Source organism: Bos mutus, chromosome 18 (assembly GCF_027580195.1).
Source record: "Bos mutus isolate GX-2022 chromosome 18, NWIPB_WYAK_1.1, whole genome shotgun sequence".
NCBI classification, from domain to species: domain Eukaryota; kingdom Metazoa; phylum Chordata; class Mammalia; order Artiodactyla; family Bovidae; genus Bos; species Bos mutus.
Window position 1 is genome coordinate 14,412,014 of NC_091634.1, and position 24,758 is coordinate 14,436,771.

General features: G+C 53.7%; 1 protein-coding gene across 1 annotated transcript in view; it reads right to left on the minus strand.

The window, feature by feature from the left end:
• Positions 1–24,758, minus strand: part of RYR1 (ryanodine receptor 1) — a 128,246-nt gene that overhangs the window by 52,594 nt on the left and 50,894 nt on the right. Inside the window, exons 39-71 of the mRNA XM_070386741.1 lie at positions 22,634–22,907; positions 21,456–21,570; positions 21,238–21,370; positions 20,543–20,637; positions 18,873–19,008; positions 18,434–18,620; positions 18,233–18,341; positions 17,736–17,856; positions 17,489–17,658; positions 17,001–17,221; positions 16,827–16,917; positions 15,798–15,938; positions 15,236–15,399; positions 15,058–15,136; positions 14,716–14,805; positions 13,891–14,031; positions 13,476–13,550; positions 13,300–13,375; positions 11,874–11,997; positions 11,455–11,567; positions 9,669–9,736; positions 9,452–9,573; positions 8,934–8,983; positions 8,465–8,525; positions 8,100–8,338; positions 6,425–6,506; positions 5,772–5,902; positions 5,199–5,531; positions 4,036–4,276; positions 2,587–2,674; positions 2,388–2,480; positions 1,808–1,822; positions 438–608 (exon numbers count right to left, since the gene is read on the minus strand). Of these exons, the coding sequence (XP_070242842.1) occupies positions 438–608; positions 1,808–1,822; positions 2,388–2,480; positions 2,587–2,674; positions 4,036–4,276; positions 5,199–5,531; positions 5,772–5,902; positions 6,425–6,506; positions 8,100–8,338; positions 8,465–8,525; positions 8,934–8,983; positions 9,452–9,573; positions 9,669–9,736; positions 11,455–11,567; positions 11,874–11,997; positions 13,300–13,375; positions 13,476–13,550; positions 13,891–14,031; positions 14,716–14,805; positions 15,058–15,136; positions 15,236–15,399; positions 15,798–15,938; positions 16,827–16,917; positions 17,001–17,221; positions 17,489–17,658; positions 17,736–17,856; positions 18,233–18,341; positions 18,434–18,620; positions 18,873–19,008; positions 20,543–20,637; positions 21,238–21,370; positions 21,456–21,570; positions 22,634–22,907 (4,349 nt within the window). The remainder of the gene's footprint in view (positions 1–437; positions 609–1,807; positions 1,823–2,387; positions 2,481–2,586; positions 2,675–4,035; positions 4,277–5,198; positions 5,532–5,771; positions 5,903–6,424; positions 6,507–8,099; positions 8,339–8,464; positions 8,526–8,933; positions 8,984–9,451; positions 9,574–9,668; positions 9,737–11,454; positions 11,568–11,873; positions 11,998–13,299; positions 13,376–13,475; positions 13,551–13,890; positions 14,032–14,715; positions 14,806–15,057; positions 15,137–15,235; positions 15,400–15,797; positions 15,939–16,826; positions 16,918–17,000; positions 17,222–17,488; positions 17,659–17,735; positions 17,857–18,232; positions 18,342–18,433; positions 18,621–18,872; positions 19,009–20,542; positions 20,638–21,237; positions 21,371–21,455; positions 21,571–22,633; positions 22,908–24,758) is intronic.

The window sequence follows — 24,758 nt, forward strand, 5'->3', positions numbered from 1 at the left end:
GTCCCAAGGGACTTGGGCAGGTCCTGGCAGAGGACTTGGAGGAGTCTCAGGGGGCTTAAGGTGTCTCAGATGGGATCCTCAGGATTCTAGCAAGTTTGGCAGAGGTGGGGTTGGTGTTCAGTGGCGTTCCTGAAGGTTTGATGTGGTCTTTGGGTCCTAGGGGGGTCTTAGTGGCCTTCCTGGGTTCCAGTGGGGTCCCAGTTAGGGTCCTTAGGATCCAGAGTTCTGACAGCATCCCAAGTGGGGGCCTCAGCATCCTGTGGGAAGGTTCAGGGCATTCTAGAGGGCCCAGTGAGCCCTCAGGGTCCTGGAGGACTCAGGAGGGTCCTAGGGAGGGCCCCTGAGAGATGGCGGGGGTTTAGTAGGGGTGCTGAGTGGGGCTCAGTAAGGTGCTGAGTTGGACCCTGGCAGTTCCCAGAAAGGGGCTGAGCAGGCACCAGGGCATAGCGGGTCTTGGCCAGTGTGATGAGCTCCTGGTCAGTGGGGGCACACATGTTCAGGCCGATGGGAAGCATCTTCTTGAGCGTGGCCACAATCAGCGACGTCTGCACGGAGTACCGGTCACCCCGGCGCTTCTTCTTGGTGCGCTCCTGGTCCGAGCCACCTGACTGTGGGAACACAGAGCTCAATGCCAGCTTGAGTCCCAGCCTGGCCTCTGCCCCAGCCCCACCCTGCCACCACTGTCCACAATCCAGCCCCGCGCCTGAATGTTAGAAAGACCCTCCCTGATCCCAGAGCCACCTCAGTTTCCACCCCAGACCTTGCTGATCTTTCATTTCAGACCCTGAGCCCTGACCCCAGAGTCTCACAGATCAAAGCTTCTATCCCGAATTCTCAGCTTCTATCCCAAATCCTTCCAGATTTCCCCCAATTCCAGGCTTCCACAACCTCGGGATTCTTCTCCCAGAATACCCTCAGAACTTTCACTAGGACACCCCTCCTGCCCCTACAACACACATACAACCCCCATCTCAGAGCCCCAGACAGAGTTCCCGAGAATGAAATGAAGATGTAGAACAGGGAAGAGTCCCAAGAGACAAGAGAAGTGGGAAGAAAGAGATCGAGAGAGAGATTGAGAGACTAAGATGAACAAGGAGACAGGAAGACAGAAGATACAAGAGAGAAGACAGGTCCAGAAAGATCTGGAAGCAGAAACACGGGGCACAGAGTCCCACAGCCGTGTTCTGGAGCCTCGGGTGCAGAGCCACGGCCAGGGCCACCCCAGTCATGCCAATGAAAAGCCCAGGTGGCAAGCTTCAGCCAGAGCCACATCCACGCCTGCTCGTGATACAAAGTGTGACCCATGTGCCAGCACATGCGGCATCTCACTGGGTCCTTACAGAGCTCTGGGGCTGGGGGCCACCGACCAGATGCCTAAGGCTCAAAAGGGTAAGACACTTGACCAACATCACACTGCCAAGAATCAGGATTCTAACCTGAGTCGGTCTAATTCCCAAGTCCAGGCCTTAAACCCAATCATGCACGTGCCTTTTGCACCCCCATTCCCATTCCCTGGAACCTCAGTCCACGATGCTTTGAAGCTCTGGGGAAAGCTGAGAGGAGAGTTTTTATTTTTTTTTAATAAAAGTTAAAAAAAAAAAACTACCAAAAGTTGAGGGCCGGGAAGGGGATGGTTAGTGGGAGGAGGGGTGGAGCAAGAGAAAGAGGGCGGGGCCGAAAGCCAAGGCTGAGAGGCAGGGAACAGGGGAAGGGTTTTCTGGAGGCAGAGCAGAGGCTGGGGTTGGGGGCGGGTGGGTAGAGGGTATTAGCCAAGAGCCATGCAGAAGGTCCCAGACGTGGGGCTGACCTGTACATCTCCCGTCTGCTGCATCAGGGTGCAGACAGAGACAAGAAGTGTTACCCCAGTCCCTCCAAGCCTGCCCTACCCCAGCTCCTCTGCCCCACCCTGACGTGTATCCCCCAGCCGGGGAATTCCAGACCTCGCTGAGGATGGTGGGTTTGTCCTTTTGACCTTGCCCTTTAGAGGGCAGTTCAGGGAAGGCTAAGGGGAGAGGGAAGGAGGTGGGGATGTGGAATAAAGGAATAGGAGGAAAGAAGTGGGAGAGGTGAGAGGAGGAAATTGGGGTGGAAGAGGGAGGTGGGGAGGATGGAGTAAGATGAGGTGCTGGGTGATAGGGAGGAGAAAGCAGGTAGGGAGGAGAGAGGAGAGGGAGAAAGAAGAGGGAAATGGGGGAGGGAGGGGATGGAGCTGAGAGAAGGGGGAGGTGGGGAGGAAGGAGAATGGGGAAGGGGCTGCTGTGAGGGCTTCAGGGAACGTGACCAGGATGAGGAGGGCGCGGGCAGGGTGAGGAGGGGTCAGCTAGGAAGCCCGAGGCTGTCCCCCCTTCCCTCCTGGCTAAGTCCTCCTCCAAGAACAAAGTACCAACCTTGGCCATTTTGCTCTTGTTGTCGGCCGTCAGAAATGACATGTTGTTGATCTCATTCTGGACCACAAAGTTCTGCTCCTCTCGCTTAAAGTTCTGGTGGGGGAGGCGGTGTTGGGGATCAGACAGGGTGGAGGAGGGCTTCTTTGGGCAGCAGTTGCTCGGGGATCCAGAGAGGAGGGGCGGGTGGGTGGGGACTCACATGGGACTTGGACCAGTAGATGAAGATCTCGCCCACCATCCTGAACAGCTCCTCCGCGCTGGGGTTGGGCTCGGTCAGCCAGTGTGCCCTGGGCAGGCAGGGGAAGGGGCTGGTGAGGGATGAGGGCAGGGACCCCCAGGGAAGGGGGCAGCAGGGAGACACTTCAGGGGAGGGCACCCAGAGACTCAAACGGGAGAGGGAGAGCTTTCTAGGATAATCTGGCCATTCAGATGATTTAAAAATTATAAATGACAATTACTGAAAATTTTTTTCTGTCTCTAATCCTTTTTATTGAAGTATAACATATGTATAAAGTGTCTAGTGAACACACTTGATTTGGGTAACCACCACCCAAGTCAAGAAATAGAACATTTCTAGGGACTTGCCTGGTGGTCCAGTGGCTAAGACTCCATGCTCCCAATGCAGAGGGCCTGGGTTCAATCCCTGGTCAGAGAACTAGATCCCATATGCCACAACTAAAGATCCTGCATGCCACAACTATGACCAGCACACCCAAATAAATAAATAAATAGTTTTAAAAAAAGAACAGTTCCAGTTCCCAGAAGTTACCTTGTGCCCCCATCCTCTTCTTGAAAGATATCCTTATCCTGGCTTCTAGACCATGAATCATCTTTGTTCTTGAACATTACATAAAAAGATGATATGATATGTACACTATTTAAAATTTTCTGGTTTCTTTCATTCAACCTGATGTTTGTGAGATTCATGCTACAACAATCTGTTCAATTTCATTGCCATTAGTATTTTCACTGTGTTGAATATACCTCGCTTTACTTGTCCAAACTTTTCGATTCCTGCTCCTAGGAATCTATACTACAGCAATACCCATTCATGTGCACAAAGATGAGCGCGCGAGGATATATATAGCATGCATACTGCTGTGTGCTTCTGCTCCCGGGACAGACATAGCTAATCAATCCGTGAACCGTTGCTTACAAAGCCCTGGTACAACCTTAAAATCTTTTCCAACCAAGATGGAACTTGGAGTTGAAACTTGTTCAAGCCCTGGATCTGGCTGCACCTAAGACTTCATAATACTTTAAATGGTGCCTCTGATTTCAGGGAGATGTTTTAGCAACTGATTAATATCTGAGCTTGCCCTTTACAAAGACTCATGTTTCTGGGGCATATTAGGCTGGCAAGGTCTGGATGGTGACCAGTGATGAAAGAGGGAAATACGGCTCCTTCTGGTTAACACTGCAACCCTCACAGGGCCTCAGATTCAGGAGGTTTAAAGGAGCAGAAGGGGAGCAAACACACGCTGGCTTCTATTGGCCCATAAGCAACAGGGGCTGGGGGTCAGGAGGTAGGGTGGGATGAAGTGGGAATTGCAAGTACATAGCAAGTCGGAGGCCAGAGGTCAGAAGGGGTCCAGGGAAGCCAGAGGCCAGGCTGAGGGGTGTGGGGGACAGCTGGGGACATGCTGACCTGTTGTTGTCCACGTAGCGGATGAGCAGCGGGTAAAGGGCGTACAGATCCCGGCAGAGCACAGAGAACTCATCCCGCACCAGGAGCTCGCCCTCCTCGGCCTCCGCCTTGGCCTCCAGGCGCAGCTGCTCCTCCTCGGCCACCACCTTCCCTGCCCGCTTGCGCAGCCGCCCGATGGTGGGGATGAAGTGAGAGTGCAGGAGCTCCGGCCGGGCCCGACTCACAATGGGCTGGGCAAACACTGCAGGAGCAGACGGGGCGCATGGGCTGCTGGCCGGCTGCTGACTCCAGCACCTCATCTATGACCTCTGATCCCACCCCTGCCCTCTGTTCCCATCCGACTTCCAACCTGTACCTCTGACCTACAAACTAACATTGATCCCAGCCTGACCCTCATGTCTGACCCCAGTATCAACTTAAGATCCCATGCCTGACCTCAGACTGTGACCTCTGACATAGCACCTGAATCTGCATCCCACCCACCATAACCTTTGACCTGAAACTGTGACCCTCTAGCCTGACACAGGTCCTTGACCTCTGACCCCAACAAGTGAATCCTAACCTGATACCCTACCCTAGCCCATGAGATCTCACTCCAGTCTTTAACCTCTGACCTGGTCTATACCCAGATGGAGCTCACCACATGATTTCTGACCGATACCTCTGGCTTCTTACCTTCTCTGGCCTCTGACCCTGGCCTCTGACCTCAGCTCTGATCTCTAGCTTGGCCCTGATCCAAAACTCAACCCCTGACATGGAACTTATGAACCAGGAATTCCAACCTTTTAAAGACTCATTTCTTGACCTTGGACCCAGAACCCTAACTGTCCATATCAGGGACCCCGATGTTTGACCTGGTTCTCTGACCCTTTGTATAAGGAACTCAGCCTTCTGACTCAGCCCCTAACCCTTTCCAAGGCTCCAGAAATTCCAAATCCAGCCTGGAAGATTCCCAGGATCCATGCATCCATCTCAGACGCTATGACCCTGAGATTCAGGCTCCTGGGAATGATCTCTGGCCTTGTGATCCTGAGAAAACCGAGATCTGACTCCTCCCCATTCCCAGAAAACCACAGACCCTGAGATCTCCCTCTGAGATCCAGAGACCCGAGTCCCAGGACACTGGCCCCAGTTCTCTGGACCCGCGCGCTCGCCAGACCCACCAGCCAGCCGCTTCATCCAGGTGGCCTCGTCAATGCCCAGGTTGTTGACGATGATTCGAAGGATGTTCCCCAGCAGCGAGTTGAGGTGGTCGGAGGTGACGGCTGTGCAGGGTGGAGGGGCCCCGGCAGGTAGGGCAGGTGGGGGTGCCTCGGGCCCGCGCTCCCACCAGCGGGGCAGGTAACTGCACAGCATGGGCAGCGTGATCTCGATGACGTGCGGCATCTCCGTGTAGCGGGCCCCCGACTCAGCCAGCCCCCCGATGTCAGCCATGAGCCGCTCCAGCACTGGGATGTCAGGACACATTTCCTCCACACTGTTGGGGAGCCCCAGGACTGGGGTACAGGGAGGGTGTCAGGGCATGCCAACTCCTCATGCCCCGACCTCAGTGTCCATATCACAAACTGGTGTCCCTATAAGCTCTGGGGTTCCCCAATCTGAAGCACCCGCAAACTGGGGAATCCTCAACACCTCAGGGCCCAGACTGGACCCTACTACCTTCACAATGGGTCTCCTTGGACCCTGTGTGGGCGGAAGACAACCCTTGCCAGCCGCCCCAGCCCCACCCCACTTACTGGCCCGCTCCCGGGGAGACTTGGTGGTGTACACTGAGCAGGCATTGTATTCATTCAGCTGCGGCTCCAGGAACGCCACTGGCATGGCCGCGGCCAGGCGGGCCAGGCACTCGCCCAGGGCTGGCCGCAATCTGGAAGAGAAGGTTGTACTTAGCTTCCAAGCCCCCTCTGCCCAGTCCTGGATCCCAGTCCCGTACTCCACAGAAGTGCCTCTCCCAGAGCCCTTAGGAGCAGAGCTGCCATTAACTGGTGGCCACCGATGTAGCCATTTCCCTGGGTTTCCTGAATGTCCTCTTTCTCCGTCGGTGATCTGGGCTCAGGAAAGCCCACTTGGGCACTGCCAGCCACCCTCCCCAGTTCCCCCCAGCATGCCTGGCTCCCGTGGGCCACCAGAGTTTCTGCGTACCCCCTGCCAGTGGAGAACAACCTAGCATCCTGGTGCCAAGGGCCTCTGGCCACCTTCACTGGCCTACCTATGAGTGCCCTCACGTGGCCACACTGAGGAACTGAAGGAACTGCAGTTGCCACCGTGCGCATGTTTTCTGAGGACAAACCATCTCCCAGCTTTTCACTCACTCCCATCTTCTCCTGAGCCCTCACATCCCTGAGCCCCAACAGTCCCCACCCCAGCTCCAAACTATCTCTCTCCTTACTTTTCCACGTAAGGGTTCCTGGTGGTCCCCAGAGAGTAGATACTGCACAGTGTTCGGTAGCAAGAGACCTGGACGTCATCCACTGAGTAGGGGAGAAAGGGTGGGGTTGGGGTTAGTCCGGTCCTCCCCTAACCCCTCCTTTGTCTCCAAATGACAGAGTAAGAGCAGGGGCTGTAGAGCCAGCCTGCCATTTACTAGTTTGGGCCTCAGTTTCCCTCTCTGTAAAATGTGGATAAATATAGTATTTTCGTTAGGGAGTTGCTGTGAAGATTAAACAATACTCGGAAAGTATTATTAATTATAATAATTAATATAATAATTATTAATATTAATAATTAATACTCAGAAAGCAATTGGGACAGGGCACACAGCAGACATTCAATAAAGGCTAGTTTTTCTTTCCTTGGAGAAGGGTCATGGATCTCTTTGATGATAATGCTGGACACTGCCTCCAGAATATGCAAACAGACATCCAATCCTGACTCCAGTCTCGGTTATCCACACACTCCCCAGGAGGCCAGGTTAAGAACCTCATCAACTTCCTAAATGTCATGAGGGGGCAGGGGGACTGTCTAGATTGAAAAGAGGCGACAGAGACATGACAACCACATGCAGTGAGAGAAACCTCGCTGAATTCTGAATTAAAAAACAAATCAAAGACATTTTGAGGGTAATGGGGAAATCTAACCATAGTCAGGTTAAGAGTGATACTGAAATTGTGGTTACAGGAGAAAAGGTTCTGCAACATCTAGATGTTCCAGGCTGAATATTTAGGGATGAGGTGTCACTGTGTGTGCAGCTCATATTCAAGAGTTCAACAAAAAGTTTGGAGATCCCTTCATCATAAGCGGTGGTGGTTTAGTTGCGAAGTCGTGTCCAACTCTTTTGCAACCCCATGGACTGTAGCCCACCAGGCTCCTCTGCCCATGGGATTCTTCAGGCAAGAATACTGGAATGGGTTGCCATTTCCTTCTCCAGGGATCTCCCCAACCCAGGAATCGAACCCACGTCTCCTACACTGGCAGGCAGATTCTTTACCACTGAGCCACCTGGGAAGCTACACTCAAAGTGGAAGGTAAAACCAAGGGACAGCTAAGCCCGCGCACCTCAACCAGAGAGAAGCCCGTGTGCTGCAATGAAGACACAACATGTATGTGTGTGCTAAGCTGTTTCAGTTGCGTCTGACTCCTTGTGACCCTATGGACTGCAGCCCGCCGGGCTCCTCTGTCCATGGGACTCTTCAGGCAAGAATACTGGAGTGGGTTGCCATGCCCTCCTCCAGGGGATCTTCCCGACCCAGGGATTGAACCCGTGTCTCTTATGTCTCCTGCACTGGCAAGTGGGTTCTTTACCACTAGCGCCACCTGGGAAGCCAATACAGCCAAAAGTAAATAAATAAGTAAAGATGTTTTTAAAAAGAAATATACATGTAATTGGTTAAGCTACAGTGAAGGAGGGTCTTTTGTTAGATCTATGGAATGAATATTCTGATTAACTCATTCTCTTCCCTACCAATTTACTGAACTGAATGCACACTTTGCTTACGGCAATGAAACCTCTCAATAAACGTAACACTGAAACACCCGCAGACTCTACCAGGCACACTGGGATGGATGGTGTTGGTGGAACTGACACCCCCAGCCCCACCACGGTCCCTGGGATCAGTAGCCCTTACGGATAACATCGTCTCCAAACTGATGCTGGGCGATGTGCTGGAAGAGGGTGGTGAGGACCGGCAGCAGGGCCACAGTGGTGTAGGTGAGGTTCTGGCCCACGCCCTTCACCTGCGTGCGCGCCTGTGACACCTTGCCGAGCCGCAGGTTCTCCACCATCTTCTCAATGTCCTCCGAGGCACTCTCAAAGAAGGAACGGAGGCCAGCCTTCACAATCTCGGGGCCAGACTTCATCACGGTCCTAGGAGGGAAGTGGGGGCACTCTGCAATCTGAGATTCGAGACGGCAGAGAGTCCAGGAGAACAGGGGTGGGGGCGGCGGGGGGCAGGGGTAGAATGGGAGTGGGCACCGTGACCCATGGCCCCACCTGGCATCCAGGGAGCGTGCCAGGATGTGAAGACAGTTGACCACAGCTGGGGCATCCGTGCCTGGGGGAGGAAGGTGGGCCTGGGTGAAGGAAGGGTAATGACGACAGCACCTCCCTCTTCACCCACCTCAACTCATCTCTCTCCACCCACCCCACCCCAACTCCATAGGCCCCTGTCCTTTCCTCATCCTGTGACCCCCTGCCGATCCCTCCCCGACCCCAGCCCTGACCTCTGGGCCATCGCTGTCTGGTGAGGAGTCTGGGCACTCCTGGGTGGCAGGGCCCAGGACTCTCCCAGCCACTGTCCCATTCCCAGGACTACCCACTCCATGTCCAAGTCCAGAGGAAGAACAGTGAAGGTTGTTCAGATTAAGGCATGAACCTGGGCCATATCTCTTCAGGGTGAGGTTGTGAAGAGGCGAAGAGAGGGAAGACTTGGGAGAAGGGCTTGGGGAGCAGACCTACTCACCAAAGAGAGAGACTCGGTGACGGACAAGAGCCGCAAGCTTGCAGAAGAGGCTGAAGAAAGAGAAAGGAACAGGACAGGGGAAACGGGGAGCGAGGACAGCGAGGGGACACAATCAGAGGAGGAGAGACAGGGAAGACAGGGAGAGAGGGACAGAGCCAGGAGGAGAAAGGATGATGGGGGAGAAAATGAAGGAGACAGAGGGAGGGGGAGGGGCAGAGAGATGAACCAGCTAGAGAGTCTCAAGCAGTAACTGGGACGCTGGGGATGGGGAGGCCGATCTGCCTTTCTAATAGGATGACTGACTCATCCCAGTCGGCCTGAAAGTCCCGTATCCTGGGGGGCACACCAGGACAGCTTGTCACCCTAGCCCTTCAATCACCTCTGCAGGTAGACTGATCAGTGCCCAGCACCCAGGACAGAGCCTTTAAAGTCCAAGGTTGGGAGAAAAGGACCCAGGATTACAACGCCATGAGGTCAGGGGTCTGAGTCAGAAGTCCTGGTGGGGGCGGGGGGCGCACCTGGTGATCATTTCCTTCTCCTTGTTGGAGGCGTGGCCACCACTGCCCAGCACTTTGGCCGGGGTGGACAGGAAATAGAGGCAGTGGTTGGTGAAGTACTGGTTGATCAAAGGGAGCAGGATCTGGGGGCATGGGGAAGAGATAAAGGGGATTGGGTGTAGGGCGAGGAAAGCCCACCAGTCCCCAGCCTCCTTCAGCTTCTGTGGCCACCTCTCACCTTGGCAAAGAATTTAATCTCCTGTTCGTGAGGGGACTTTTCCACTCGTCCACTGCTGACCACGGCCTCTGGTGGGGGAAGGCAAATAGCGGTCATGGTGGCTTCAAGTCTAGGGAAATCAGGGTTTTCTGATGGGGCAGACTGAGGGTATGACAGCAGATAAGCTCCTGGTATGAAGTCACTGCTGTCGGCTTTGAGGCAAACCTCTCTTCCCTGTTTTCATCTGATCCCAACTCCTTGATCAATCCCTTCCTGATGCTGAAAATGGAGAGAAGGACAAACTGGAATGGGGTAAGGCCATTCCCCCTCCTCACCTGGCACTGAGTAAATATGGAATGAATAAATAAAAAAAGAAGTCAGTGTAGACAGGAAGAAAAGAATTTGTGATAGGTGAGGAGGGGAAATTTTAAAAGCTAAATTTAGCCTTTTTTTGGCTGCAGTGCATGGCATGTGGCATCTTAGTTCCCTGACCAGGATTAAACTCGTGCCCCCTGCACTGGAAGCATGGTCTTAACCACTAGACTGCCAGGGAAGTCCCCTAGATTTAACTTTAAGGTGGAAATCTGTTTCAATCATCATCATCATAGTAATAATAATAATTCATATTATTAAAATAATACTACTAAAATAATAATAAAATAAGGCTTAATTACTAAACACTTGCTATGTCTCTGACACCGTGAGAAAAGTCCTCGTAAAATCTCCTCCCAACATGGGAGGCCTGGCTGGTCCTTCGTCCCCATTTTACAGATGAGGAAATTGAGGTGCAACAGCTTACTTCAGGTCACTTAGCAAATAAGGGACAGAACCACTGCTGGTTATAGTGAACAGAATCCCCGTTTCACAGATGAGGAAACTGAGGTTCAGGAGGAAAGGGAGTATCCAGGAGGGTGTGCAGCACAGGGGTCCCACTCGCATGGGATTTGGGGTGAGATGTGTGAGTGAATCCTGCTGGGCCTTTCACTTAGCTGAAGGGAATTTGGGGGTTCCAGGGTGGCTCTCTGGGGGAAGCCTGGATTACAGGGTCCCCACTTGTGACTCTTAGTGACATATAAGAGGCATCTGCAAGACATCTTAACAGCCTCAGCCTTCAAACTAGGCCCAGAATCTCCCAGTTCTAATTCTGTTTTGCTCCTGACCCCCCACAGGCAGTCAGAGGGAGCCTGTGAACACCCAAGGCAGACCAGGGTCCTCTCCTGCTTAGACTGCCCACAGGGCACCATCTCACTCAGAGTAACAAGCCACAGTCCTCACCATGGTGTAAAGCCTGGTTTGATCTGTCACCTTTCTGACCCCATTTCCTCTCATTCTCCCCACCACCCTACCCACCCCACTCTGCTTCAGCCACACAGACCTCCTAATACATCTGCAGCCTCTGCACGGGCTGATCCTCTGCCTGATTTACTCTCCCCAGATGACCAAGTAGCGCTCTCCCTAGTTTCCTGGAATATTCTATTTACAACTGGCCCACACTCCCAGCCCTCTTTAGCTGGCTCTAGTGTATTCCTCTCCCCATAACACTAATCACTTTCTAACACACTAAGTGATCACGTTATTTCCAACGTTAATTGTCTGAATCCACCGCGGGAATGTATCCACCACCGGAATGTAAATTGCCAAAGGACAGGGATCTTTATCTTGTTCATCGTCCTATTCTAAATCCCTAGAACAAAGTCTAGCTCAATGACTAAATGGGGAGGGCGCGGGGGCGGGGACAGAAATGCATGAACTGGGTCCCTAGATGAAACTGCAGCTAAGGCGGACGCGAGGAGGGAATTCTTCGTACCCAGGTGAGCGATGAACTCTTGAGAAATGTCCATCCAGCGCAGCAACTGCTGCAGGAAGCCGGCGAACCGTTTCTCAATGGAAGACGTGTCCAGTTCCATGTCCTTAAGACCTCTGCGTGCAGGCGGAGCGAGGGGTCAGCTCAGACCCAGATCACCGGTATTTCCCGCCTCTTTCCAGTTTCCCCTGGACTCCTCCAGGAACCACCTTCGTTTTCCAGGCCCCACTCTTCTTAGACTCCTCCCCTCTGGCCCCGCCTCCGCCCACAGGCCACACCCCTCTGATCCCGCCCCAGCCCCACCCTATCAGTTTCCTCTCTCTGGCTCCGCCTCCGCTACTTCGGATTCGCCTCTCCCAGCTTATGCTGGGGTTCCGCGCGTGACCCCTACCGCTCCCCGACCCGGCTTCCAGCCCTCTTGCCTGGTGACCGCGTAGCCGTTCATCTGCAGGAACTTCAACAGCTCCTGGGCCTTCTCCCGATCTCGTGCCTTCTCCTTGGCCGTGAGCGTGTCGTAGGGAACCAGCAGGGGATGGGTCCCACCACCTGGGAGAGCGAAGACCAGAAATTAGGGGCGTTGGTAGGAGGGGGAACCCAGATCTCTCATTGACGTGGTTCCTGAAGTTGAAAGTGTGCATAATTATAGGAATATAGACAGAGATAAGCATAACCTAACATTGCTTTCAGATGCTCCCCACATCCTCCCCACAGCTCTACAGGAGTAAACGCTCACTGTAGAGACACAGAAAAAGCTGGCTTAAAACTCAACATTCGAAAAACTCAGATCATGGTATCCGATCCCATCATTTCATGGCAAATAGATGGGGAAACAATGGAAACAGTGACAGACTTTATTTTCTTGGGCTCCAAAATCACTGCAGATGGTGACTGCAGCCATGAAATTAAAATACGCTTGCTCCTTGGAAGAAAAGCTATGACAACCTAGACAGCATATTAAAAAGCAGAGACATTACTTTGCCAACAAAGGTCCATCTAGTCAAAGCTGTGGTTTTTCCAGTAGTCATGTATGGATGTGAGAGTTAGACCATAAAGAAGGCCGACTGCTGCTGCTGCTGCTAAGTCGCTTCAGTCGTGTCTGACTCTGTGCGACCCCATAGACGGCAGCCCATCAGGCTCCCCCATCCCTGGGATTCTCTAGGCATGAATACTGGAGTGGGTTGCCATTTCCTTCTCCAGTGCATGAAAGTGAAAAGTCAAAGTGAAGTTGCTCAGTCGTGTCCGACTCTTAGCAACCCCATGGACTGAAGCCTACCAGGCTCCTCCGTCCATGGGATTTTCCAGGCAAGAGTACTGCACTGAATAATTGATGCTTTTGAACTGTGGTGTTGGAGAAGCCTCTTGAGAGTCCCTTGGACTGCAAGGAGATCCAACAAGTCCATCCTAAAAGAAATCAGTCCTGAATATTCATTGAAAGGACTGATGCTGAAGCTGGAACTCCAGTACTGATGTGATGGCCACCTGATGTGAAGAACTGACCCATTGGAAAAGACCCCTATACTGGGAAAGGTTGAAGGAAAGAGGAGAAGGGGACCACAGAGGATGAGATGGTTGGATGGCATCACCAACTCGATGGACATGAGTTTGAGCAAGCTCTGGGAGTTGGTAATGGATAGAGAGCCTGGTGTGCTGCAGTCCATGGGATCGCAAAGAGTTGGATACGACTGAGCGACTGAACTGAACTGAGAGACACAGAAAGGAAGGTTCAATGGGGTGAAAGTAATCGTTCGAAGTCTTGCAACTCTAACCCAGGCCCTTAGGACTCCGGAGCCTGTGACTAGGGAACTGCGGAGAAGGGAGTCTGTGCGGGAATGGGGTGGGAGCCCTCACCCTTGGCTTCCAGCTCCTGCTTCTTTTTGCGCCCCCATGTGTTGTGGTAATTTTCCGCCAGTTGTTCCGCCATGGCCTAGGAGTGGATGCAAAGGGGTCAAGGCCCATACTCAGAGGATGTTCTCCTCTCACCACAGACACCTCCATGTTCCCAAATAAAGGGCCAGAAGACTCACTTGCAGCTCCCGAGACAGGGTAACTCCACTGAGATCGGGGGGTTGTGGGTTGTAGCCTTCCCTTGCATCATAGGTCTGGGGTGACAGGGGAGGGGCGGGGGGGGGGGCTTGATTGGTTCGCAGGAAGCCCAGTCCCCAATCCAGTTCATCCCCTCCTCTGCGACCCTTCCTTAAAGGCCTGCCTCTAAGCCACCCTCTGCTCTTCTGCCCTTTGCAGTTTTTCAGGCTCCAGATCTCTTGGCCTGCACCCCGCTCCTGGCCTCCCCGCTACCGCTGACCCCACTTCCTTCCCTTGGCCCTTTTCCCTCTCTCGACCCCACCTCCTACCTGGCCCCAGCCCTCCTGGCCCCGCCCCTTCTCCTAGCCGCCCTCCACCCCGTCATGACCCCACCCCCTGCCCCAGCCCCGCCTCCACCTGGGCGCTTTGGGATATCTTCCGGGTTTTCTTCTTCTCCGTCTTCTCCTCCTCACCCTCCCTGGCTTTCTCTATCGTCCATTCCCAGGCAATCATGGCCTTCAGGGACTCCTTTATGGGCCAGCGGTAAATCTCTTTGTCCTGGGGTGCACAGGAGGGAGTGGAGTTAGTGGAATGGGGTGAGAGGGAGGGGGAGGTAGGACCTCCTGGCTCAGCCTCATTGGCCTCCAGGGTCCCAAGAAGGGGAAAACCTTGACAATATGTCTAGGAAGTGATCCAGTCCGAATTCAAAACCAAGTCTCTTACCTGCCCTGTAACACAGCCTCCCAAACAAGCTCTCATTATCCCATTCTACACATGAGACTCAGAGAAGTTAAGTTGTATGGTCAAGGAATCAAACCTAGTCCCTCTGAGTGTTTCTAAAAGAAGAGACACCAGCAGTCTGTGATCTACGGGAGGCAGTCAGGTTTGCCAGAAGGCAAAGTCCATGGAGCCGACTCATTAGAAAAGACCCTGATGCTGGGAAAGACTGAGGATAGGAGGAGAAGCGGGCTACAGAGGATGAGATGGTTGGATGGCATCATTGATTCAATGGACATGAATTTGAGCAAGTGTGAGATAGTGAAGGACAGGGAAGCCTCGCCTGCTGCAGTTCACAGGGTCCCAAAGAGTTGAACACAAATGAGCGGCTGAACAACAACAAAAGTCCATGAGTGAGGAACTCCAATCCACAGATCCAGCTAGATCCAAGCCTATGAAGCTGCCTCCTCCTCTCTGAAGCCCCCAATTTTGGACCCCCAACTTTGGGCCCCAAGGTTTGGTCACCTTCTCTGAAAAGGTCTTGTAGGGCCTCAGCATGGGATGGGTCTTGAGTTCCTCATCTATGTTCTCCCCATAGGACCAGTTGTTCTGGATCTGAAGGATGAGATGGGATAGGTGGGGACAGTGTCACTACGGAGTTGAGGGTGGGAGCAGGATAAGGGGTGGACACCAGCCTGGGGGACCCTGAAGAGGAGCCCTGGAGGGGTTGAGGGCTCCAGGAGGAGTTATGGGTCTCAGGGAAATCTGGGGCCCTCTAGGAGGATCTGGGTCTGGGGGAAAGCTGGGGTCTTGAGGAAGGTGGGCAAGGGTTGGGAATTCCGGGGAGGGGAGGACCCTGATGCTGACCTTGTCGAAGGCCCACTTCTCGTGTGTATACTCTGCGAACTTGTTAATGAAGGAGTCCAGCTTCTCTGGGATGATCACACTATTGGAGGAATGGGGTCAGCAGATGTTGGATCTGGCCCTTCCTTCCATCTCTGAAACCTTCTCCTTCCCCCAGCCCCCCACTGCCCTCAGGCCTCACTTGAGGGTCTCCACAGGCCGAGGATCAAAGTTGCCTTCAGCATCCACCGTGGCCTTTTTCTCAGCCTTGGATGAGTATGAGGCATCCACGTAGTCCGGGGGCAGGGCCCCTGCGATGGCACACAGGCAGGGCATAGCCATGCGGTACAACTCTTGATCATATTTCTGGGGAATGTGAGGGGGGCAGGGTGGGTCACTGCAGGCCTGGCTGAGCCTTCCAATTCTGGAGCCCCAGGACTTCAAATTCACCCCTCCAATAATCAACCTTCTTTCTCAAGCCCTCAGACCTGAAGTATGGTCTCACTCTAAAACTCAAACCTCAGACCCACCCGGACTCTCAAAGCACCCCTAATTAATCCTCTCCAAGCCCCCAAACTAGAGTCCCCCATTCCCTCTTCCATGACATTCAAACCAGAGACCCAAATCATAGATCCTCCTAGATCCAGACCTGCAGAACTGCTTCCCTCCCTGAACTCCCAAACTGGGAATTTCATTTTAGATCACTGACTTCAGATCCCAAGCCCTCTAAACAGGTTTCTTTCAGGAGCCCTGGGTGCTCAGACCTTATGGGCCAGCGAGTCAAAGATGCCCCAGAAGAGTTTACGAGTGAGGTGCAGCTCTTCCTCCGAGGTGACCCCAAAGTTGGCCCAACCTGTGGGGAGGCAGTAGTACTTCCAACAGCGCTCATAGTGGTTGGTGAGGAGCTGGGTGGGAGCAAGAGGGGGACAAACGAATGAGGGGTACCACTGATTTTAAATTATGAAGGAGGTGTAGATCATGCAAATGACATGCTAATAAGAGAATGGTAAGCATACTGGGAAGTGATCCTGGACAGTTTATTATGTAAATTTGGCACTCTTTTTCAGAATCGGGATGGGCATTAAATCAAAGCTGGATTTGTCTGGTGTTGCTTTACGCAAATAAGCATGCAGATATTAATCCATGGGAAGGGTTGTGTGCAAATGGGCATAAGGATGAAGTGATCTGTCCTTACGTCAATTAACATGGCAAGTAGAAACATACTCAGTACTCCATGCAAACATATGGTAATTGGGGACAGAGCCTCTACCATCCATATGCAAATTTAAAATAGGGCTGATTTAGATATATTGTGCAAAATAGTTAAGATATGTGAGTTGCGGGTATCTCCTTAGGCAAAGAAGCATGCAAATGAAAAAATAATAGACGAGACAGTGTGCAAACATGCAGGATAGCTGTGGTACTGTTGATTCAAATAAATGCTCTTATTTGAATAGCGGCAGGCTGGTGGTCTAAGCACGCGAATAAGCATACTGATTAGGAAAAGCAGTGCGCCCCACACAAATATATGTTCATTAAGGGGGGCTGGCTCACTGTTGGGCAATTAAACTCTAATTAGGGAGTGCTAGAGGCACCAATGACGCAAAGTGAATGACCTGGGAATCCTAGTATGCAGTAAGAATATTAAAGAAGTTTCTATGCGGCCTGCTGCCCGAATGTTTGCAGGTTAACCGGCCCAGGCGATGTGATACTGAAAAGTTCCATAGTCCGAGCGCAGAGCAAGGCGGTGGGTGGAGCATGGAAATACGCAGCTGAAGAGGGCTTGCCCTCACCTTGAGCGGCATCTTGGCGAACTCGTTGAGGATAGGCACGTCGAACACCAGGCGCCGCAGCAGGTGCTGCAGCATGGACGGGCGGATGTACCTGCGGGGACACGCACAGGACGGGGTTACCTCTCCGCAAGGCCCACCCCACTCGTAGCCCCGCCCACCCGGGTCCCGCCCCACCTGCAGAGCGCCATCAGGCATTCCTCGATGACGTCGCGCTGCGCCTTGGTGAGCGAGCGGCCGCGGGACAGGCGGTACACCGTGTGAAGCATGGAGTCCACCATGATGGCACGATGCTCCGTTCCCGCAAACAGAGGCGCACACTTGGTGATGAGCGGCAGCACCGCTAGGCACAGGTAGCGGTTCAGCGCCAGCGCCATCTCCGTCGTGCTGAAAGTGGCCTGGGGCACAGGGTGGGGACATCAGGTCCCCGTGCACGCTCCTGGGGTTGCCCTGGCAACTCAACCACCCGGGCCTCTGATCTTCGCCCCAAATCTGCTCCTCCCAGTCTCTATTACCCTTATTACTTTGGACTAAGAAAATTTCAAACATATACAAAAGTCCAGGAGTCAATTAATGAACCCTCATTATCCAGATTAGACTGTTCTGCAGGCGTTCCCATGACCCATCTCAGCCGTGGAGGCTGGGAGGGTGGCCAGGCTACTCACCGTGTCCAGCGAGGCAGCCGCCCGCATGTCGGGCAGGAACCCCACGTCCAGCACATGCAACAGGAAGTCCTGGTTCTCAATGCCATATACCCGGTCCAGGAAGAGCACCATTGACGCCTTGTGGTCGGGCACAAAGGATGCTGACATCTTTGGTTGCACCAGAGCCCCGTCTGTGGGCAACGAGACTGGGATCAGGGCTGCCCTTGGGGGCCCTCTGCTTCCCTTGCTGAGTCCCGCCCCTCCGCACCTTTGCCCAGGGTGGGGATCTGCAGCGGGAGGCTGATGATGCCCACGAGGTCATCCAAGGGTACAAGGGAGCGCAGGATGGCACGGATCCGCAGGGCCTCACCCTTGCCGGCTTGAATTAGCTGGAGAGGGGAGGTGGGCATGTCATCAGGCACCCCATGCCCCATTTGGTCATTCCATCCCTTCCTGACCCACTGGCACATAAAGTAGGACCCTGTCTCCTGGAGTGAATGCTAGAATTTCCAGCCCTGATCCCTCTGCCTGCGCTGTTCGTCTGCAGCCCTAACAACCCCAGCTCTCATTGCCTGGTCTCCCCCACTGGACTGGGAGGTCCATGAGAGTGGGGCCACAGGCTCTCTTGGTTATTGGTGTGTCCCCAGCATTGCCTGGCCTAAGACCACCCACAGAGCAAGAGCTAAATCAAGGTCGCTGAATGTCTGAAAGAGGAGGTTCAAGGTTGGCCATGCCCCGCGCCCCAGCCCAGGCTTCAGGTCTCACATGCATCTCTGGCGCACAGCGTCCCAGCAGGTCAATCAAGGCAGCGTAGAAGGACATGATGGCGTGTCCCAGATGCACCCGGTTTTCTTCAGGGGGCTCCTCCCCGAAGCTGCAAGGGAAGGTGGTGATGTGAGGAGGGGGCGGCATCAAGGGGCTTGGGGAGGGTGGTTTGTTCTGTCGAGGAGAGGTCAGGAGACTCACTGCTCGCGCCGCCGGTCCCTACGGACGCCTGGACCGTCCCGCGCGGGGTCCTCGGAGATGCGGATGGCCTCTTCGATGGTGGCCAGCAGCCCCGAGCCGCCCTCGCCCCGCAGGGCAGGCCCAAAGCACTCGGGCTTGCGGATCAGCAGCCGCACCACCACGTTGGCGTTCTCCTCTACGCTCTCACCTGGTGGCGCGCAGAGTCAGGAGGCCTCTTAAGCCACTGCCCAGGGTTCGTCCCTGGGCAGCCCTCAACCTGGCACCTCAGGGGTGAACTCCAGGCCCCCGCTGACCTCCGGACTCTGCCCTGTGCCCACTAGGAGGCACCCCTGTCCGGGCCAGGCCTGTGGCCTAGAATATGGACCACACCCGAGGGAGGTTTGACCACCCATGACCGCCCCCCAGCCTCCCGCCCTGTTACCGCCACCTCCCGCCTCACCATTGACAAAGACAGCGAAGCGCAGGAAGTCCAGGTAGCGCTCCCCACCACAGGGGTTCCAGCCGATGTCTGGGTACCCTTTGGCCAGGAGCATGGGGCAGCTTTGGAGGCCACAGCCAGCCAAGTAGGACACCACCTGAGTGTAGAGGGTGGCTCAGCCAGGGGCTCGACCCACACCACCTTCTTCCCCAAGGCGCAAGTCCCTGTCTGCCCCGGGATCTCTGCAATCTGACTGTCTCTGGATCCCTCAGCCAATAAGCCTCATCTTCCACCATCATCTCCCCCCAGGACCATCACAGCCCCCTTCTCCCTGGGCACACTGTTCCCTTCAACCCCCAGACTGTTCCCTACACAGTCAGAGGGACCCTGCAAATACTGTGATGCCATCTCTCTTAGGGTTATGCCCAAAGACCCTCCATATAGCCTGCCTTTGTCACCTCCCTGCCCTCACCTCCTAGCACTCACCCTGTCTCCCTCTGCTACAACCACACTGGTCTCTTTGCTGTTTATCAAACTTGTTGAGTTCACTCCTGCCCCAGGGCCCTTGCACTGGCTATTTCCCAGCTTGGAAGGCTCTCCTTCCCCCTCCATTTCCATATGGCCCCTGTCTCCTTCAGAACTTTATCTATCACTTTCTCAGTGAAGCTTTCTGTGACCACTCTTGTCTAAATTTGGTCACACCCTTCTGACACTTGATATTTCTCTCTTGATTTTTCCTCCTTAACACTTGTCACTAGCTAATACACCATGCACGTGTGCGTGCTCAGTCACTTCAGTTGTGTCGGCCCCAAGGACTGGTCACCAGGTGACCCCATGGACTGTAGCCCACCAGGCTTCTCTGTCCATGGAATTATCCTAACAAGATTACTAGAAGTGAGTTGCTATTTCCTCCTCCAGGAGATCTTCCCGACCCAGGGGTCGGACACACATTTCCTGCAGCTCCTACTTGGCAGGCAGATTCTTTACCACTGAGCCACCTGGGAAGTCCTAATACACCATATATTTTACTTATTCATCATGTTTATTTTCCATCTTCCCAACTAGAATGTCAGCTTCACAAGGACAAGGATTTTTGACAGTCTCAATCACTGTCATACCCCTACTGCCTTGGACGGGTCCTGACACATAATAGGTGCTCAATAAACATTTGTTAAATAAATTACTTAACTGTCAGAGAGTGTGTACTGTTTTGTAAATGCTTTTGTGGGTTAACTCATTTAATCCTCAGAACAACTACATGAAACTGTTTCTATTATATTCATTCTACAGATGAGGAGATGGAAGCCTGGAGAATTAAGTCACTAGCCCAAAGCCACACAGCAAAGGGGGGCAGTGTGGAGAGGTGAACCTAAGTTGCTGAACTCCATAGCCCCTGCTCTTCACTGCTATACACAGAAGCAGGGAGCACAGACGGCCAAGAAATGTGCCAAGTCCACACGGCTGGGGGGGTGGGGCGTGGATTTTCACTCAGCCCTGGGGTCACAAAGAATCAGACACAACTGAACGACTAAGCACAGACACACACCGTGACTGAGTGACTAGGTCCTGTTCCTCTCCTGAGATTATTCCCCTTGTGATTCAGTTCTGGACCCTGCACAACAGCACCCCTAGAGTGCATCCAGCAGGTGCCCCAGGAGGTCAGGTACGGGCCAGGCCTCTTCCCTCCATACCTTCTCCAGATCCTGCTCCTGCAGCGCCAAGGCCAGCTCGTTGTTGTCGATGACAGAGGCAGCTGCCACATCCAGGGGAGTGGAGCCCTGCATGCCTGTGGGGGTGAGAGGCAGTGAGAATGCTCATTAGAGGTGCCTGGCTGCCTGTCTCACTTTTGTTTATCTCATCTCCTCCAGGAAGGCTTCCTTGACCACCTCTTTCCCAGGCTGGGTCAGGTGCCTCCTCGGACCCGTGCTTCCCCATCCCAGGCCTGAGCAGTCCAAGCTGTCTCAGTCCAGGATGGGTTTGTCTTCCCCACTCCACTGTGAGCCCCATGAGGGCCAGGCCCAGGGCGTCTGGGTGTCCCCAGCACTACTCATTATAGGGCCAGATCTGGGGTGGGTTGAGTTCCCCAGGTGGCGTTAGTGGTAAAGAACCTGCCTGCCAATGCAGGAGACATAGAAACGTGGGTTCGATCCCTGGGTTAGGAAGATCCCCTGGAGGAGGGCATAGCAACCCACTCTAATATTCTTGCCTGGAGAATCCCATGGACAGAGGGGCCTGACCGGGCTAAGTCCATGGGGTTACGAAGAGTCGGACACGACTGAAGTGACTTAGCATGCACACACGCACATTTGTTGAATGACTGAGTGAGCCAGCGGAGAGTGGGGCCCAGCCTGGATGGACTGCCAGGAGTGGGCTCAGGGCTTCTCACCCAGGCCGATGCCACTGTTCTCCAGCAGGTAGCTCAGGTGGTCGAACATGGAGCGCTGGTTCTGCCGGCTGATGCGGCAGAAGTAGCAGAGGAAGCGGCAGCAGCTTGTCACCATCTTGGGGAAGCGGATCTCCTGGGTGGGTAGGGTGGGCCAGTGGTCAGTGCCTGCCTCCCTTGGCCCCCTCCCCTGAGCTCCCTGGCCCACGCAGCCCCCTTACCTTGGATTCACCGCCCCCAAGGACGTTCACCATGACCTCCATGACTGTCTCGTGCATGCCCAGTGCCCTCATCAGGTTCGGGTGTTGGTAGAAGACTTTGTTGTTCATGATGTTCCTGTGGACAGGCCGAGTGCATGGGGTCAAGTCCGTGGAGAGCCCCCAGACCTTTGGGGGAGCCATCATCAAGACTGTGGTAAGAGTTCACATTTACTGAACTCCTAGTCTGTGCCCAGCACCGCCCCCTTTAATGATCTGAACTCATCCAAGCCTCATGTCCACTCTGGAAGGCAGGATCTATAATTATCCCTGTTTCACAGACAAGAAAACCAGGCAAAGATCCAGGGTGGGCTCCCCTGGGGCAGACATCTTTAGCATGTTGCATGTTGTATTGCCAAGTGCCTAGAAAGGGCCTGGCATATAGTAGGTGCTCGACAGATGTTTGCTGAGTGAATGAACGAGGCACACTTGACACTGAGTGAGTGCTCAAACCTATTATTATTGCTACTGGGCTTCCCAGGTGGCTCAGTGGTAAAGAATCCACCCGCCAAGCAGGAAATGTGGGTTTGCTCCCTGGGTTGGCAAGATCCCTTGGAGAAGGAAATGGCAACCCACTCCAAGATTCTTGCCTGGGACAACGAGGCAATCCCATGGGCAGATGGGATTGGGCTACAGCCCATGGGGTTGCAAAAGAGTCAGATACAGTCCATGGGGTTGCACAAGAGTTGGACACAACTTAGCGACTAAACAAAAACACACCAGCTCACTGAAGCCACACCACGACTCCGAGAGGTAGGTGTGGCTCATTCTCAGTTTACAGATGAAGAAATGGAAGCTCAAAGGGTGCAAATCTTGTGCCCAGAGTCACAGGCAAGTAAGAGAGGCTCCCCAGGAGTGAGTGGAGAGATAAGGGGAGACAGTCTAGCAGCTGGGAGGAGCACACCACCCCGAGGATGGGGCAGAAGTGGGGAGGGGCAGGGACAAGCTGGAGCCCAGAGGGTTCCGGTCCCTTCCCGCGAAGACGAGCTGGGGGCGGCGGCGGAGGTGGGGGGGGGCACGGGGCGGGGCTCAGCAGGGGAGGGGAGGGGCCTCAGCAGGGGCGGGACAGGACTCAGCGGGGGGAGGGGCGGGGTTTCAGCGGGGAGGGGAGGGGTTCAGTAGGGGAAGGGCGGGGGCCTCACCCGATGCTCTGGATCATGAGGTTCTCTTCCTGGGGGCCCATCTGCACGATGAGCAGTGAGCGGATCTGGCCGAGGCACTCGAGCAGGCTCATGGTGTCCTCCACGGAGGAGGGGGAGATGGTGTAGGCCCGGGGCAGGGCGCGCAGCAGCTCCCCGAGCCCATCGTACTGCCGGTGCAGGAGGCTGAACATGGCGCGGACCAGCTCCGGGCTCTGCACGAAGTCCTCTTGGGCCCAACGCACCACCGTGTGGGACACCAGCTCTTGCAGCGACTCTGGGAAGGGGACACAGGGTCTGAACGGTCTTCCCAGGACAGGGCTATGAGCCAGAACAATGCAAGAGGGGCCCTTCTTGCCAAAGGGCTTCTCAGTTGCTACCTGTTAAGCCCCACCCTACCCCTGCCAGGACTGGGCAGATGCTGGCAGACTCTGTTCTATGGCCCTAAGAGTCTCTTTGTCATCTTCACCCTATAACCAGACCACAAGAGCCCCCTTTTCAAGAGGAAAAAGAATGTGTACCACCAGATACAAAGTACTAGAGCGCTACTAGGAGCATCTTTAAAAGCACAAATGGTAATTCCATTAGTTCTGTAGAGTGAAGTGAAAGTCACTCAGTACTGTCAGACTCTTTGAGACCCCAAGAACAATACAGTCCATGGAATTCTCCAGGCCAGAATACTGGAGTGGGTAGCCTTTCCCTTCTCCAGGGGATCTTCCCAACCCAGGGATTGAACTCAGGTCTCCCGTATTGCAGGCGGATTTTTTTACCAGCTGAGCTATCAGGGAAGCCCTTGTTCTGTAAAACTGCAGGCAATTTTAAGACTTCCCTGGTGGTGCAGCAGTTAAGATTCTGCGCTTCCAATGCAAGAAGTAAAGGTTTGATCCCTGGGCAGAGAACTAAGGTCCCATGTGCCACAAGATGTGGCCAAAAAAAAAAAAAACAAAAACCAGCCAGCCAATTTTTCCTCATGGGAGACAACAGACACAAAAAGAAACTGCGAGGACATTGGCGGCATTTGAAAATAATGTCAAAAATGAATTGTTCTCTTTCCCTGGTGATTTCCCCCGGACTTTCTTTCCCTACATCCAGCATCCATTTCTCTCTCTTTCTCTCCCAGCACTTTTTCTTCTCAGAATTTCTGGGAAAGAAGATAGATGTTTCCCATGTCTCAGAGTTAGGGGAAACCTTCTTGCACTGGCACTGAATGGTGATCTGTGACATGTCCTACCCTCCGTCCATCTGCTCTATACACTCTGGACCCATCACGTCAGACTTCATATTCAGCACCTCTCCTGCTCGCCTGGCTTCAGCCATGCTGGCCTCTAAATGCACCAAGGGTGTTCCTGCCTCAGGGCCTTTGCACCGGCTATTCTTTCTGTACCAGCCACCTTCTCCCAAATCTTTGCATCCTCTCCCCTCATTCTAACCTTTTCATCTTTGTCCCTCTTTCTCCTCTACTCAACTTCACTTTTTTATTAGCATCTATGGTCATTTGACATTATGGTGTGTATATATATATATCTTTTGTAATATTCTAAACTCCTTCAAGGTAGAGATTTTGACTCTTGTTGTTATTTGTCCCTAAGTTGGGTCTGACTTTTTGCGACCCCGTGGACTGTAGCATGCCAGGTTTCTCTGTCCTCCCCTATCTTCCAGGGAGTGTGCTGTGTTTAGCTGCTCAGTCGTGTCCACCTGTCTGTGACCCCACGGACTGTAGCCCGCCAGACTCTGCTCAGATTCATGCCCATTCAGTCGGTGATGCTATCCGACCACCTCATCCTCTGCTGCCCCCTTCTCCTCCTGCTCTCAATCTTTCCCAGCATCAGAGTCTTTTCCAGTGAGTCAGCTCTTCATATCAAGTGGCCAAAGTATTGGAGCTTCAGCTTCAGCAACAGTCCTTCCAATGAATATTCAGGGTTGATTTCCTTCAGGATTAACTGGTTTGATTTTTTTTGCAGTCCAAGAGACTCTCAAGAGTCTTCTCCAGCACCACACTTCGAAAGCATCAATTCTTTGGTGCTCAGTCTTCTTTGTGAATCAACTCTGTGAATCAACCATACATGACTACTGGAAAAATCATAGCTTTGACTATATAGACTTTTGTTGGCAAAGTGATGTCTCTGCT